This window comes from Pelodiscus sinensis, chromosome 5 (assembly GCF_052426305.1).
Source record: "Pelodiscus sinensis isolate ZL-2025 chromosome 5, ASM5242630v1, whole genome shotgun sequence".
In the NCBI taxonomy this organism is placed as follows: Eukaryota; Metazoa; Chordata; order Testudines; family Trionychidae; genus Pelodiscus; species Pelodiscus sinensis.
In genome coordinates this window covers 120,077,079-120,094,635 of record NC_143056.1, presented here as the reverse complement: position 1 = coordinate 120,094,635, position 17,557 = coordinate 120,077,079, and the positions used below count along the sequence as shown (strand labels likewise).

The 17,557-nt window shown below is 41.4% G+C and overlaps 1 protein-coding gene across 3 annotated transcripts in view; it reads right to left on the bottom strand.

Annotated features, from left to right (window-relative positions):
• The window catches only part of CHID1 (chitinase domain containing 1), a 304,160-nt gene that overhangs the window by 69,496 nt on the left and 217,107 nt on the right, over window positions 1–17,557 (bottom strand). Inside the window, exons 11-13 of one of the 3 annotated variants that reach the window (XM_075928226.2) lie at window positions 9,116–9,196; window positions 4,521–4,563; window positions 1,280–1,650 (exon numbers count right to left, since the gene is read on the bottom strand). In XM_075928226.2, coding sequence (XP_075784341.1) covers window positions 1,552–1,650; window positions 4,521–4,563; window positions 9,116–9,196 — 223 coding nt within the window. In that variant the 3' untranslated portion in view covers window positions 1,280–1,551. Of the gene's footprint in view, window positions 1–1,279; window positions 1,651–4,520; window positions 4,564–9,115; window positions 9,197–17,557 lie in introns of those variants that run through there. The other 2 variants (XM_075928229.2, XM_075928227.2) reach the window with 2 other exon arrangements.

The window sequence follows — 17,557 nt, the reverse complement described above, 5'->3', positions numbered from 1 at the left end:
CAATGTTACTTTAAATTGCTTTTGACTGAACCAGAAAGTTCAGGTTAACTGAACAAGAGGATTCACAAAGCAAATTACCTTAGTACTAACGGGGAGGAAGAAAGGGCCAAGATTAGTAAACCCTGTTGGATACTTCGCAGTGTGAAGGGCTGAGAGATGCCAGAGCTAAAATCGGTGAGGTGAAAATCAATAGAGTTTTAATCAGTGGTGGATTACAGGGAGATTTATTTGCTTGAAACCAGCAGGAGGAGATAAATCCCCCACTGAGATTAATTACTAGCAAGGGAGGTGAGGGGGAACTAGGGCAGTTATCCTAGCGAGAGCTATGAGAGACAAGAACATCAGTGGATCTATAGGACTATTGCTTAGATCTCTGCAGGTGATCAATATCCCCCCTGCAAATTCCCAGCCCTCCCTTTCTAGCTTCTTACAAGGCATCTCATTTGAGTGAATAGTCTATTAAATACACAGGACTTGTGAAATTGGTAAGTACGAATCACTATCTTGGAAGAGTTTGGGGGTTTTATTTGGTTTGTTTTTAAAGATCAACTTTTATGCCTTTTAAGCTAAAATTTAGGTGATCAAGTATTCTAGCAAAAGCAGCCCCAATAAATGGACAGATCACATTTTGAGATGTCCCCAACATAGGCTTCCCAAAGCACATTGGATTAGTGATTGGCAGCCCTATTTTGAATGGGGTTGAGCCCTCATCATACTCACTGACATCAACGGGAAATAGAAGTGAAAACATTTTTGAAAATCTGGCCATTGGTGAGTAGCCATTTAATTGTATAGACTTCCCAAGTGCAGTTTTATAGTCTTTGGGGCTAGAAGTTGGGATTTCCTCAAGTTAAGCATTAATGCAAAATACACACCTACAAAATGACCCACCAACCTGGTTAAGGAAAAGCCAGAAGTAAGAGTAATCCTCTGGTGAACAATATGAAACTTTAGAGCCAAGCCTAGAATAAGAAACTATCACGGTTTTGCACTATTTAAGGGATTTGCTAAAAAACCAAACAAACAGAAGAAGGTGTTGTTAATGTTTGATTCTCCCAGCCTGGGAGAAATAAAATAAAACCTGTTTACAAATAAGATACTGTAACAAAATCTGAGACATTAAATTTGCTATACACAGACCAAATGGGTAGGACTGTTCATTTGCTTCTGTTATTCCCAAAGCTAGATGAGACATCTACATCTTAAACATGAGTTAAGAAAGATTAAACTGCTATTTTCTTTTAGGAGATAGCCCATGAAAAAGATGAGAAGTCCAAGGTTCTTTTGATGGTGATTTATCTTGATAACTCTGTAAAGCGAAGATCTGAGACACAATTTCTCTTTCTCTACATTTGTCAAATACAACCATGTGTTACAATTTGTACAGTAATTCAGAGCAGGTTCTTTATTGGGGAAAAATGCAAATTCCAGACAGATTTAATATAAATTACAAAACAGAAATGTAGAAAATCATCTCCCCACAAATACCTCATTTAACTGAATGTACAGTCTCTATGAAACAAATGAAGTATTTCCAATTAGTCAGCCATTTTAAAGCAGATCATAAAAATAATCCAAGCCTTGTCCCAGCTCCCAGACGGCTACTCCGGTCTCTAATTCCTTTGCAAGTTCTAAGCGTAATTGGATGGACTGTGAAAAGGATAGAAAAGGTAATCAGTTTTTGCTGAATATAATCCTTTGGATCTGCATGCTGCCCTCTTTTTGTAGCATTAGATACAATGAATGTTTAAAAATTCTTTTTTCCTTAGGACTAGATGCTGTGCCTGGAGGCTAGAGCTTCAAGTATTCACTAGTCAATTAGAGCACAGCCAATGTAGTCTCATCAGTTACAGCATTTATTAGTGCATCAACCTAGCATATGCTGACTAACTGGACACACAAAACAGCTTTGAAACAAATAATATTCTGAACTACACATGGAAGTAGTTTATTTGGGCTATCACACAACATACTGCAATGGGCACTTATACTTAGTCACTAGAAATTTCAACTCTCCCAGAAGTCTCACAAGTTAAAGTATAAAGCAGACTTTAACACTGCAGTCAAGTAACACAACTTGTCAAGTATCAAGTATTCTGTTTATAGAAATTTATCTCCTACCCAAGCCCATTCTTTTCTTCAGTGTGAAGAATTATGCAGAAAATTACATCTTAAAGGGACATTGTCATGGTAGTATTTAAGAAAATAACAAAAAACAAACCAAAACAAAAAAGAACACCTTCCCCCCAAAAAAAACCTCTCCTCAAACCTAAACCAACCAAAGAAACTCCCCCCCACCAAAAAAAACCCAGCCAAAAACAAAAAAAACACAACAACATTTAAAAGATTCCTTATCTATGTTATAACCACAATTTTAAGGTATTAAAAGTGAAGAATCTCAGCAATTTAATATTTAGACTTTCTCTCGGCCTGGACAGTACTTTTCAAGCCACTTTAGATTTTTTTGCACTAGTGTAAGGTTACTCAACAGGTAGCCTGTGGGCCACATGTGTCCTGTGGCCCATTTGTTTGTGGCCCGCTGTGTGGTTTGGGTTTATGCAGGGCTCAACACATGGCCCGTGGGTCAGATCCTTTGAACACAGCCTCCACTGGGAACACGCTCCACAATAGCGAGGTGGAGTGAGCACTGAAGGACGCAAGCGGATGGGCTGGCTGGAACAGACGGGTACAGGGTGTTGGCGTTTCTAGCCCCCATGGAGGAGGTGCCAGGAGAGCTGGGACATTGTGGGAAGTGCTTTGTATTCATGCCTGTCAGTGTGGGTACGTCTAGACTACTGGGTTTTGTCGACAGATGCTGTCGACAAAACTTCTGTCGACATAGAGCATCCAGACACATTGAGTTCTGTCACCAAAGCAAGCTGCTTTGTCGACAGAACCCTGTAGTCTAGACGCAACCCTACAGGCAATAACACCTTCTGTCGACAGAACTCTGTCGACAGAAGGTGTTATGCCTCGTAAAATGAGGTATACCAGCGTCAACAAAACTGCTGAGTTCTGTCGACGTTATGTCGACAGAACTCAGCGGTAGTGTAGACGCTGGTATAGTTTTATCGACAAAAGTCCACTTTTGTCAACAAAACTCAGTAGTCTAGACACACCCTGTGAAAGAAGCTATTTGCATATATATTTGCCCATATATGCAACCACACTTAATTTGCGGCCTTCAGCATTGCTGAGAGTATCATTGTGGTCCCCAGGACTTCCAAAGTTGAGTAGCCCTGCACTAGTGCAATGCTGCAAAGTTTGAAGTGCAAACACTATAGTGAAGTTTCTGATAGGAATTGAAAAAATCATGAATATAGCTGTCTTCGGTTTTGTGGCTGTTTTTTTTACAAAATCTGAATGAGTCCAGTTTTGAGCAGACAACGTGCTTATAATTACATAATAAAGATGAAACTGAGTTGTGATGGGGAAGCTAAGAGAATTTACTGTCACTGGCCAATTTAATCACTTTTATATGAATGATTTTTCAGCTTTGCTTCAGTGTAGAAAACTCTTTAAACTTCCATTCTAATCTGTTAAAAATGAAAGAAAAATTCTATTTACATCTGTATAAATACACCAATCGCCTCAGTGCAGCATCTACTATTCAGAGATGAAAGAACAGTCAAAAGAATTCTCAAAAAATTAGAGGAATTTTGTTTATAATCCAGATGGATTATGCCATTAATGTGATAAAATCATTCTGCAAGACCAAGGAGCATATAGCAAAGACAGATTGCAGTGAAAGCTATCTTGCTAAGGTGCAGCTACGCTGGGATTTTCCAGCAATGGCTCACTTGGCTTCACCAGCACTATCAAGAAAGGAGTTTAATCCAGAGATCAACACTTCTGCATCCTATCCACGTGAGGGCTGGCACTAATGTGAGGCCAGTGATGGCAAAGGTGCTCATGGAGCTGAAGCCGAAAGGAACAGTCCTTTCCCACTTACCTAGCGTGGGCTTCTGAGGGATTCATAATGGTTTAACCATTTATAATATGACTCTCTCTTTTCTAAGCTTAAACTTTCATTAAAAGCTCATTTTCCATTCAGGTTGATGCTTCAAGTCCTGCCTCTAAGGTCTATCCACATATAGACTTAGTGCACAGCAAAGTGCGGTGTAAATCTATAGTGTGTTAGCCTGCCGTCTGCACTAACTGGACATACATGGAGCCTGATATTGTACTCTGTAAGTTCCCTAGTGCATCTTGACCTACATTCCTCTCTGTTTAAAACAGCAGTAGGTCAAAGCACTCCAAGGAACTTTTAGTATGTTATAGCAGGATCCACATAGTGACTCGGTGTGCCACAGGCTGGTGGGCTGTAGATTTAAACTCAGCTTGTTGGGTACTAACTCCTCACACAGCATAGCCCTAAGTTGATGTGGGAGAACCCAGTTACAGGGTGACCTCTTGTACTAAAACAAAGGATTCCCTCAAAAATGGAAAAGCAGTATCTACCCACCTACCCTCTTTAGTTCTCTTATCCCCTTTGACCTGAAGACAAGACATAAATGTACCTTTAATGTTGGGTAGAAGACTACATGCTTTCCTCCTTTATTTCTGCAAGGCAGAAGAAGAAAATAGTCACTCACCTTTTTGACATGACATTGGGGTGGGCAGATTTTGTGAAGTTTTTCAACTATTAGGAGTTAATGTTGGTTTCATTTTTTCCCCCAGAAAAGCAGCAGCAAATGATTTGACAAAACTGAGTTTTTACTGTGAATTCTATTGGTGCTAAAAATGAGAGAATGCAATTTTATTGGTATTCAAGAGTTAATAAGGAGAGCCAGAGGGAGGGAGCTTTGTATAATGATTTCCAGAAGTAACCATTGCTTATTACACAGATGATCTTTGGGATATATGAACTGTTTAAAGATGTATGATCTGATATTTCAGTGTCTTTGCAAGTAGTCAAGTTGCTTCTTAGCAACTGAAGACATATTCCCAGGTGACATATTTCACTAGTGAAGCATATTTTCTGCTCTGGAGCGTATTAACTTTCACCTTAGCTAAACCTCTGCATAGTGGAAGTGGAGATGGGAAGATGCTAATTCCTTCCTATAGCTTGGCAAAAGCAGTGCGCACAGAATGATCTTCACAGTTGTCTTTCAGGTAGGGGGCAGCAAGTCAGAAGGAAGAGGATTTTCAGGCACAGTGTATTCGCTGATCGATTCTCTCTACCAAAAGGCTAACAGATCGGCTGTGTCTAGACTGGCAAGTTTTTCCAGAAAATCAGCCGCTTTTCCGGAAAAACTTGCCAGCTAGGTCTACACTGGCCGCTTGAATTTCCGGAAAAGCACTGCCGATCTCATGTAAGATTGTCAGTGCTTTTCCGGAAATACTATGCTGCTCCTGTTCGGGCAAAAGTCTTTTTCCGAAATACTTTTTCGCAAAAGGGCCAGTGTAGACAGCACAGTACTGTTTTCCGTAAAAAAGCCCCGATCGCGAAAATGGCGATCGGGGCTTTTTTGCGGAAAAGCGCGTCTAGATTGGCCACGGACGCTTTTCTGCAAAAAGTGCTTTTGCGGAAAAGCATCCTGCCAATCTAGACGTGCTTTTCCAAAAATGCTTTTAACGGAAAAGTTTTCCATTAAAAGCATTTTCGGAAAACCATGCCAGTGTAGACGTAGCCATAATGTTCAAGGAACAGGTTCCACAGGTAGGTTAGGTAGCATTGATCAGATTTCTAGTTATGCAGGTTTGATTTGCAGAGGCTGCTTGGGAAGGGAGGGTCATACAAGAGTTAAATAAGGCCACTGAGCCGGCCATCCAAGTACGGGATCTCAGATTCACCTTTTGAGAATAAGCCTCCATCGTCAGGTGCCAATGCTCACTTAAAAGAAAGGACGTTTACTGAAAGTGATGCCATCCATCTACGAGTTAGCTAGGGTTTGTCTAAACATACATTTAGTTAGAGGCAGTGTTCCCTCTAAGCTGCATGGCTTCACAGGTAGGGCTGACTCAGGTGGGGCTGATGAATCACCTGTGACGCTGTGCTGCTGGGGTGTTAATATATCCCATGCTAACCTGCCATGGACTAACCTCCCATGTGGACGCAGTTGACAAGCAGAAACAGTTTGTGTAGACATTTTGATTTAGTCCTCTTTGAAACAGGACTAGCTCAAAGCGCATTAAGGACCTGTTACTACCATCAACAGGATCCACACAGAGCAGATTTGCGTCCCAGCATGCCACAAGCAAGTTTTCATGAAATCAAGCCTTCCATCTCCAGTTGGACTTTGCACAGAGAATATGCAAACGCAGATCATTGTCTAGTGACATTTAAGCAATACAAAGGAAAGTGTAATTGTTTGACATATACAAAGTAATCTCAAAACAGCATACCAGAGAACTCAAAATGAGAGATGATAGATCACAGGCCTTTTCTTACAGGGTTACAGAAAAAAATGACAAAACTAGTATTTAACAGTTGGATATTGTTAAACCTCCTTTTCAGAAAGAGTAATACAAATACACGAAGAAGATTATTTTATTTGAAAGCTTCAGAGGGGTTGCTGAGTTAGTCTGTAACTGGAAAAACTTAAACAACGAATAGTGTAGCAGCACTGCAAATCCGCATATATATCCTATTCATTTATCTTCTATCAACATTTTCTATGCGGGTGCAATTTTATAAGATTCTTTAAATAATGTGAAAGAAATGTAACTCTCCTGTATGGCTGCACAGTTGCAGAGAGACTGCAATGATAGTCGGAAGATGCTGAAAAATGGATTAAGTTCTGATAAAAGACATATGTAGGATTATCAACTTTCTAATCACACATCGAGTATATCTGCCCCACCTCTTCTGTTGCCCCACATATGCCATCCCCCTTCTCCACAGCCTTATACAGGCAGTCCCCGGGTTACGTACAAGATAGGGACTGTAGGTTTGTTCTTAAGTTGAATCTGTATGTAAGTCGGAACTGGCGTCCAGATTCAGACACTGCTGAAACTGACCGCCAGTTCTGACTTACATACAGAATCAACTTAAGAACCCCAGGCGTCCCCAAGTCAGCTGCTGCTGAAACTGATCAGCAGCTGATTCCAGGAAGCCCGGGGCAGAGCAACTCTGCCTGGGGCTTCCTGTAGTTAGCGCTGGTCAGTTTCAGCAGAAGCTGACTTGGGGACGCCTGGGGCAGAGCAGCTGGGGTGCTGTGGGGTTGCTCCAGTAGCGCCGCTCCTGGGTGCTACTGGACCAACCTAGCAGCACCCCATCTGCTCTGCCCCAGGCGTCCTGATTCAGCCGCTGCTGAAACTGACCAGCAGCGGCTGAATCAGGACCTGGGGCAGAGCAGCTGGGGTGCTGCCGGGTTGGTCCAGTAGTGCCCAGAGCGGGCGCTGCAGGACCAATCGGCAGCGCCCCAGCTGCTCTGCCCCAGAGTCCAAAACAAAAGCCTAGTCTGCTGGGGGGGGGGGGGAAGCACACTAGCTGCCCCCCCCCCCAGCAGACAAGGGACACGGGGAGCAGAGCCTCTGAGGCTTTGCTCTGGCAAAGCCTCAGAGGCGAGGGACCCCGCCGCGGCTGCGGCTTCAGCTTCAGTCCGGGAGCCTGTGGTCTGCTGGGGACGGTCCCCAGCAGACCACAGGCTCCCGGACTGAAGCCGCAGCCGGGGGGGGTCCCGCGCCTCTGAGGCTTTGCCAGAGCAAAGCCTCAGAGGCGCGGGGAACCGCCGCTGCTGCCGCTTCAATCTGGGTGCGTGTGGTCTGCTGGGGACCGTCCCCAGCAGACCACAGGCTCCCGGACTGAAGCCGCAGCCGCAGCGGTTCCCCGCGCCTCTGAGGCTTTGCTCTGGCAAAGCCTCAGAAGCGCGGGAACCCGCCCGGTGCCCCTGGTCTGCTGGAGACGGTCTCCAGCAGACCAGGGGCACCGGAGCAGCTTACGAACGGGGCTTTCTCGCCCCGACTTCCGGGGCAAGAAAGCTCCGTTCGTAAGTGCGGATCCGGCGTAAGTCGGATCCGCGTAAGTCGGGGACTGCCTGTACCTGATCGCTCCATCCCCCTCCTTCTGATGCTTGCTCTTTCCCTCTCTTCCTCCCTTTCATTGGGCTGGGGCTAGGTTGCAAAGGGCTGAGACCCTAGCTAGGGACATCGGATCGGGGATGATGGGTTTGAGGTGCAGAACGGGGCTCTTGGATTCTAAGTGTGACAGGTTATGGATGCTCTGGCTGTGGACTCTGGGATGGGGCCAAGGATGAGGGGGCTCTGGGTTGGGGCAGGGTATGGATAGGTGTTGAGGGCTCTGATTGGAGGTGGGGACAAGGGGTTTGGGGCTCAGGAGGGGACTTTGGTGGTTCTAAACAAACTTTATGGGACTGTGAGAAACTTGGCCATACCGATGATAACTGCACATCCGGCTAATTAAAATCATGTAGGACCATAGATGTTGCCGGACCAGAGAATGCCGGACTATAGAGGTTCAACGTGTACTCTTTTTATCTGTTAAAAAGAGGTTTTCTTCTAGTATCAAGCACTTATTTATTTTCTTATTACGAGAAAGGACTTATTTGCCCTCTACAACTTTTGTTATTTTATATACCTCTTGATGCTTTTTCTTTAAAAAGGCATTCAACCTGATTTTTAAGTCTCTCCAAATGCAAGTCTTTTTATGTCTCCTTTTATTGCTCTTCATTGGGCATGATCTATTTCTTCTATGTTTGACTCTACTGTTTGACAGATCTTACTACTAAGGCTAAATCTGCCAGGCTCTGTTATTCCTGAAGGTGCTACTCAGATTTTTTTTGTCAGAATTATGGCAAACCAATCACCACTTCAGAGGTTGTATCTCAGACCAAAAGGTCTAACTAAAGCTGGACAGATAATTTAGGTAGGGATGCTCTGCACACACAAAATACTTCTGAAGATCTTATCCACTCAACTTAAATCCTAAAGTTTGTTTTAGCTATGCTTGTTACTTCGTTCACCCTTCCCTTACTTATTTCTGTCCCCTGAAATCCTCTTTTATGATCCTATTCACTGCTGAAATAGCTGACAAACTGCAGACTCTCATTATGCTGACTTCAGTGACATATTATAGAAGTAGTAATTCAGTGTTTATGGGACTCAGGCCCAGGAATATTCACCAAGCAGTAAATAAATGACTGAAACTCACTTTTTGTATTCCAAATAGTGTTCAGCTATCTGTTCATCCCAAACAATTTTCGGTTTGTTTTCCTTCAGAGTCTCAATGTACCTATAAATTAAAACCACAGGTATACAATTAGTTTTATAATTATTCTAGAGAAATGTTTAAACCATTAAAAAATGTGAAAAGCTATTTATCCACCCAAGTGGCATATATATAAAGCAGGTTGAATAGTTAATAGTTTACTCAAGAACATCCTTCTTTCAACAGTCTAATATATCCTTTGCAAATCAATTTTTTTCAGCCCATTTAACCAGCTTATACAGATATGCAATTTTTTTTTGCAACTGATGAATTGACTCATATATGTATTTTCATTATTCAACTATTATAGCAAGCCTGCTCTGGTCCACACTTGTGGTCTGGTCCTAGGACACTTATGTCCAGGATTTGAACTATATTCTCAGCTAGCAGGGCATAATATTTACCTATAGGCCACTACATCAGCAAAATGATTAATTATTTAAGACTGCTATACCCCGCAGAAAGCCATTTGATAAAAGAGTAGGTTAAATCTTTTCAAAATGGGATGCTTGTGTGTTCACTGTGTTTCCTATAAGCACCAGAAGAAATTTCCCCTTTTCTGTGTAGTTTAATTCATTTGTTTGGGTACCACCCTTCACAGCAATGACACATTTGCCATCTGTCACTGTTGATGTCCTTCCAACTCAGGCAGAACCTAATCATGTCAAAATCTGAATGCAGAGTCCAAGTTAAACCTGCACCTTCAGGAAGGGCATATTTTATTCAGGAAGGAAAGAAGGCCTAGTAGTTTGGGGGTTAACCAGGCACTTCAGAAACCCACATTAAACTCTACTCTGCCACTTTTTTGTGATCTTGTGCAAGTCATTCCATCTCTCTGTGTCTCAAGTTCCTCATCTGTAAAATGGGGCTATAGCATTCCTTTAGGTCACAGAGTGGTTGTTAGGGTAAAGACTGTGAGACTCTACACTACGATGTCTACACTACAGGCTTCTTGCGCAAAAAACTTTTTGCAGAAGAGATCTTCCGCAAAAACTTCTTGCACAAGAGTGCGTCCACACTGCAAAAGCGCATAAAAAAAGCAATGCACTTTTGCGCAAGAGAGCGTCCAGACTGCATGGATGCTCTCTCGAAAGGAAACTCTGATTGCTATGTACAGAATGGGCACCAGGAAACCTATACTTTTTTCGATTGCCTCTTTTTTGCACAAAAATACCCTGTTCCCCGTCCACACACACCTTTTTGCGCAAGAGCTCTTGCAAAAAAAGGAGTTACTCCTCGTAGAATGAGGAATACCTACACCGGAAAAAACCCTCTGTTCTTTCATTTTACTTGCACAAAAAAGCACTTGAGGTGTGGATGCTTTGCAAGTTTTTGCGCAAAACCCACTGTTTTTGTGCTAAAACTCTGTAGTGTAGATCTAGCCTCAGATACTATGATAATAGGAGCCATAGATACATTTTTCCTCTTACATATCCTCCTGCCTCTTTTCAGCATTGATCTTCCTTCTCCCTAACTTTTTAAATATATTTTTGGACTAAGCATTGGAGCAGTCATTGATAGCTCATCCCATTTCCAAGAAGCACTGCCTTCTTTCTACAGACAACTGCAGATTTGAAACCAAAATCAAATCTCTACTTCCACGGCATCTCCTGACAGTGGTCTCTGAAGATTAACCAAGTAGGCAACAAGACTGTAGAAAGATGGTGTAACAAAAAACTACTCTTATCTTAGATTTCTATTTCTGTAAGGCTGGTTAAAACATCTCTTCCATAACATAGGCCTTATTATAGGAGAACTTCTCCATTTAGAACAACATTTATACGGAAAAATTGGACTCTTCGTCTTTTTATTTTTCAATACAATGTTTCCATCATCCAAGCTCAAGGCGGTCTGACTAATTTCCATCAACTATTATTCTAGCATGTTAATCCTGAAATCCTATCAGACTATACATTTCAAAAAAAGAAAACAGTTCTTATTTCTGAGTTTGATAAAGATTTATTCTCCCCTTTCTTCAAATGTTCTTCCAAATATAGTTACAGTATTTGCTGGCACACAGAATATTTCCATCACCTGTGGTTTTGCTCAGTCATATGCTGGTATATAGCCAGCCTAGGATTCAAATGGTATTTTTACAAAAGAAAGGAATTTGGGTTTATCGGCTATGTTTCACGTTGAAGCTATCTCAATGTGCTTCACAACATGACTAAGAGTTTGCTAGTCAGGTAATTGTGCCAGCAAACATATTGTAGCAGCTATTATAAGGTTGGCAAGAGCTGATTTATACAGTAGTTCTGAACACTTAGTTTTGCATTGACAGGCAACATAGGACTAAGATCCTTGTTCTCTTTTTGAAGAGCGACATAGAATCTTGAACTTCTCTTTGGAACATCATCAACCATGGGAAGCAGAGAGCTGGTTTTCATATTTAAATTGAAAAACAGCACTTCACACCTTGGTCCATTCCAGTACTGCAGCAACAATACTAATAACAGAACAAATTCTGGTGTTAGATTTGGGCTCATAAGGATATGGCCCAGAGGTGAGTGCTACCGGCTAATCCATGCTGATACACATGGTTTTCTTTTGTACATTTGAAGATAGAATAACAAATTCTAATTTGTTTAATAAAAGCTTTAACAGCATTAGAGAGTGATAAACTTAGTCATTTTTTTAAAGAAAACCATAAATGTAACATATAGCAGCACGCTTCACAGTCTATTATAAATGTTATGTGCATGGTTAATTATACAACCAAGACACATAACCATAATTATTTATTTATAGTTGCTTATTAATGTGCTGCATTTAATACATACCATGCAGATCTACACTGAACATAGTCCTCCCAGATTTCTCTGGGATGCTTTTGACCAAAGTAGTGAATCTACCTTCACACAACAGTAAAGTAAGGGGTATTATTCCCATTTTAGAAAGAGGGAAAAGGGTCACCAAGATGAAGGCCAAAATTGTCCACTAGTTGTGGGTACCCAACCTGAGAAACCCATGACCTTATTTTTCACAATGTTTATCAAGTGCCATAAAAATGCTAGGCTCAAAGCATACAAGCAGACAAGGATATATTTAGAACATAAGAATGGCCATGCTGGGTCAGACCAAAGATCTATCTAGCCCAGTATCTTGTCTGCTGACAGTAGCCAGATCCCTCCCTCTGGGGTATCTGGTATCACAACAAGTAATCCTCATGTGATCCCACTCCCATCACCCACCTGCAGAGAAACAGAGACTAGGGGCACCATTCCTACCCATCCTGCCCAATAGCCATTGATAGACCTAACCTCCATGAATCTATCTAGCTCTTTTTTGAATCCTGTTAAAGTTCTAGCCTTCACCGTCATCCTCTGGCAAGGAGTTCCACAGGTTGACTTTGCACTGCGCTAAGAAAAACTTCCTTTTGTTTTTTTTAAACCTGCTGCCTATTAATTTCATTTAGTGACCCCTAGTTCTTATATTGTGGGAATAAGCAAGTAACTTTTCCTTATTCACTTTTTCCACATCAGTCATGATTTTATAGAGCTCTATCATATCCCTCCTAAGTCTCTTCTTTTCTAAGCTGAAAAGTCCCAGTCTTTTTAATCTCTCTTCAGATGAGACCAGTTCCAAACCCCTAATAATTTGTGTTGCCCTTTTCTGAACCTGTGAATTCACCAACACAGCTTTTGATTGCCCTTACTCACAGATCATCTCTTTTCTCTGACTCATCGGTTACTTCACTTGAGCAACTACTGAGCCACAGCTTTTCGTGAAGGAAAGGGGGTTTTGTCTTTGTTTTGACTTTTGTTTTAAAACAGACAACAGCCTCACTCACTATGCAAATCTGTTTCAACCCCCACACCCAGTTCATCCTGGATACTGAATGAGGCACGAGTCCTGGAAACTCCCCTCCTCCCCAATGTGATCTGAAATTAAAGACTTATCATAATGCACACATGGGAGACAGCAAATTTTCATGACAGGGGATCATACTGACCTCCATGTGCAGCAGCAGCTGAGTTGGATCTCTTGGATCCACAGCATACACATCTCTACCACTTGAGCAGAGTAACTGGTATAGGATAACCACTTGCTACTGCTTCCTAAAACTACCACTAGGAGGAGGCTTAGAAAATTTGCCAGTAGGTTTCTCAACTGCTTTCGAGCCAGCAGGACAATGCTGTGACTCAGGAATCCTGGATTCTGTTCCAGATTCTGAAGAGACTGCTCTTCAGAGTCCAGAGGGAAGAAACGCTTTTGAAAATCCCTTAGCATCCACCTTTCTTTGTCCCACCTGTTCCTTTCTCTGCCTCCAATGCTGGCCTGCTCTCGCTCTGTTCCTATCACCCCCATTCTGCTCCCCTTTTGCTATCCCCTCTGAACTGAGTTACAGTGCCTGGCCTCCCTGCATCCCTGGAAGCCATTGGAAAATGACAAAGTCCCATTCAGCAGCTGCAATCCTGATCTAAATATGCTCAGTGCAGACTGAGCTGCCAAAACTTAGAGGCCAGCCTCTAATAAACCTCTACTGAATATGTGCAAATGAAAAATGTGGGGAGATTTTCATGAAGACAGCAGCAAAAGGAATCTGACCCCTTCACGAGCACTGTGCCAATTTCAAGTGCCTGCTCCTAAACACAGAGATGCAGAAGAGTCCTCTCAGCTAACCCACTATTAATGTAACAGCTTCACACGGGTAGGCGAGTGAGTCTGTAACAGGAAAAAATTAAAAAACAACCAATAGTCTGGTTGTAGTATAAAAACTAATCATGTGGATGGTGTCATGAGCTTTCATGGGCACAGCCCACTTCTTCAGATGACCTTAGAAAACCAGTGTATTTCCCCGCAAGCCTCATTCTCTGAAGTGGCTGAATTGTAAAAACATCAGCTTATGGCAAGTGCCTGGAATGGAAAATTTCAGCCTGAGCTGTTAAAAGTTTTACAAAGTTACAAACTACAGAAAACACGTTCACATAATAGAAAGCTGGGCAACTTTGCCTACAAGTGTCGCTGCCAGCTTCACCTGCAATAGGAGAGAAACAAAATGCACAGTGAACTATCTATAAATTACTGCCAGGGATATGCCAAAGAAGAGGTGGTCACATAGTGCAGCTGCAGACACATTCTATTATTCTTACATACCTTTGACATTGCTCGGTTACAAAGCCTTATGGCAGGGTCATGATGAAATATTGTTCTATCAGCATTCCTTTCTATGGAATAAATGAGAAGCCAAAGGCTTACCGATGACTGAACACCTTTAAGTCAGTCCTGTCAAAGCTGTGGACCTATGAACAATACCAACATGGCTAGGCCCACACACTAGTGTGCTTTGCATTCAACCATCAAATACAGAGTCCAGGGGAAAGATTCCCAGGATTTATAGCAGTTTCTGTACACTTCTTCAGCTGGTGTAGGAAAAATAGCATGGCGCTGGAATAACTTTTAAAAAACAATCAGAGTGATCTATAGCCCCCAAAAGAAGGTATTTATCTTTACACATAACATTTTTAGCCTGGAATACAAATATATTAAAATATTCTAATACCATATTTATTTGTAAAGAACATACATGGGGAAATATATATAGCTTCATTTAATTTTTATTTTATGTCTTTATTTTAATCATATTTCTAGTATTGAATAACATTTCCAAAAGCAACAAAGTGCCTAAGCACATAAGAGCTCCCATATGCCTAAGTAACTTTTTTAAAAAAAATGTTACTCCCTAATTTTTTCCTTTCTTCTGATCACTCTTTAGAGAAAGAAAAAATAATACCGAACATATTGCCTATGTCTCTCCTCTCCTTTTCTAAAGTCTTTGTTCACTGGGAATTACGGATTAGGGATGTTAAATTGCAATTAATTAGCTAACTGAGTATCCAATGGAATTTCTATTGACTACTCGATTAATCAATAAGGGGGGTGCTCACTACCACCGGTGCAGCTCTGCAGTTTAAATGTAGTAAGAGCCTGCATGTAAAATGCAGAGCCACAGTAGGGGTAGCTTTTAAACCGGCTCCTCCCAGCATCAGCTCCTGCTTCCCTCCCCCTTGCTGCCTCTGACACAGAGGTAGCAGGGCGGGGGAGTGGGGGAGAGAACATAGGTTTATTGGGTAGTTCAATAGCCAACTACTCCCTTACATCCCTATTATGGATGCATCAAGAGGTCAAAAATAGACCCCTTGCCATCTTTTTAGTTACTATAACTACAGGAACAAAAAACAGGACTATGTAGCACTTTAAAGACTAACAAGATGGTTTAATAGGTGATGAGCTTTCGTGGGCCAGTCCCACTTCCTCAGATCAAATAGTGGAAGAAAATTGTCACAACCATACACACTAAAGGATACAATTAAAAAAATGAACACATATGAAAAGGATAAATCAAATTTCAGAACAGAAGGGGGGGAGGTAAATGTCTGTGAGCTAATGATATTAGAGCTGATAATTGGGGAAGCTATCTTTGTAATGGGTAAGATAATTAGCGTCTTTATTCAAACTTAAGTGTAAATTGTCAAATTTAAGCATGAATGACAGCTCAGAGGATTCTCTTTCAAGTGAAGTCTTAAAAGGCCTTTGAAGCAGGATGCAGGTAATCAAGTCATTGAGACAATGTCCTTTCTGGTTGAAATGGCAATAAACTGTTTTTTCTTTGTGATCCTGTCTGATATCTGTTTTGTAGGCATTGATCCTTTGGCGAAGTGAAGTGTCTGAGATGTTTGTCCAATGTGCAAACGTCCCACGAAAGCTCATCACCTATTAAACCATCTTGTTAGTCTTTAAAGTGCTACATAGTCCTGTTTTTTGTTTCAGCTACACCAGACTAACATGGCTACATTTCCATCACTATAACTACAGGCTGAACATTTCTAATATGATATCCTCGGGACCTAACTGGTACCAAACTAGAGGATGGGTTTGATGTTTGCAGGTTCATCTTTTTTTTTTTTAAAAAGTTTGCATAAAATAGATTCTACTGTGAAGAAAGGACTTACTAAAGTCTGTGTTTTAGTACAAGGTGAAGGAAGGAACTATAAAGAGAAAGGAAGGTAGAGGCTAGATGGGATAATGACCAGCATTTGATAGCTGCAGCACATTTGTGAAACTGCTATCAAAGATGAGTCTTGCACCTGACTCTTCCATTTTACAATCACCGCTAAAATGACTGGCACCTCACAAGGAACAAAGCGAAGATGCGTGCTCAACAGTATAAAGAAATGAAATTCTAGAGATCAAACAAAATATGAGGAACAACTTGAAGAATCTACTCCCTACTAGGCAATCAATTCCTACATTCAAAGGAATCTTCCATTTAAAACACTCTTTCTATAGATCTGAAGGCAAATGTACGTAATCAATTTCTTTCTTGCAGTCACTTACTTTGCAACTTTTGGTTTATGGAATACAAAGGAGAAGTTTCTTAAAGGAGAAGTTTTTACTCTGCAGATATACATAGAAGCAAGCTACAATCAGTGAAGAAAGGTCTTTATGGGTGCGTCTATATAGCACCCGAAACTCAAAATAAGCTACGCAATTTGCCCTATGCAAATTGCGTAGCTTATTTTGAGTCTATTTCAAAATAGCTTACTTTGTCATTTGGCGCTGTCTATACAGCACCAAAGTTCGAAATACAGCGCTATTTTGAGCCGTCCCTTATTCCTCATACAACAAGGTTTACATGGATGGTAAAATAGCGGACGCAGTGTAGCTATTTCAGGATACCTCCAGTATCCCGAAATAACTTTACAGTGTAGACATACCCAAAAGCAAACAAAACAAAACAAAACCAAAACAACAGGTTAAAAGTAATGAGCTAACTACACTTAGCTCTGTCTCAGAAGTTCCAAAATTTTGTGAGGATCATTTTAAGAAAAGATGTGCAAAATTACTGAATATATTAATAGCTATTAGCTATGAGACACTCAGCAGCATTGATAAGCAACATCTTCAATTGTAACGTGAAAATTAAAAAAAACCCAAAAGTTAATTGGTTAAAATAAAGAAAACCATAGCAAGAATTTTAGGTCTCCTTCACTAGACCTCCTCACCCCCATCAAACTTCAAATATTTGTGTTTAAATATAGCATTTCAGAGCATTTCTCAAATCAACCAAGAGCCCTGCTTTATGAAATAATAAACATTTAGGTAAATTTTTAACGCAGAAATCCAGCAAAGCTGTGATTGTTGAATGCGTTCCCTCTCCAGTTTCTTGACATAAAGCTCCCTATACAGGCAGTCCCCGGGTTACATACAACATAGGGACTGTAGGTTTGTTCTTAAGTTGAATCTGTATGTTGAATCTGTATGTAAGTCGGAACTGGCGTCCAGATTCAGCTGCTGCTGAAACTGATCAGCGGCTGATTCCAGGAAGCCCGGGGCAGAGGCTTCCTGTAGACAGCCACTGGTCAGTTTCAGCAGCGGCTGACT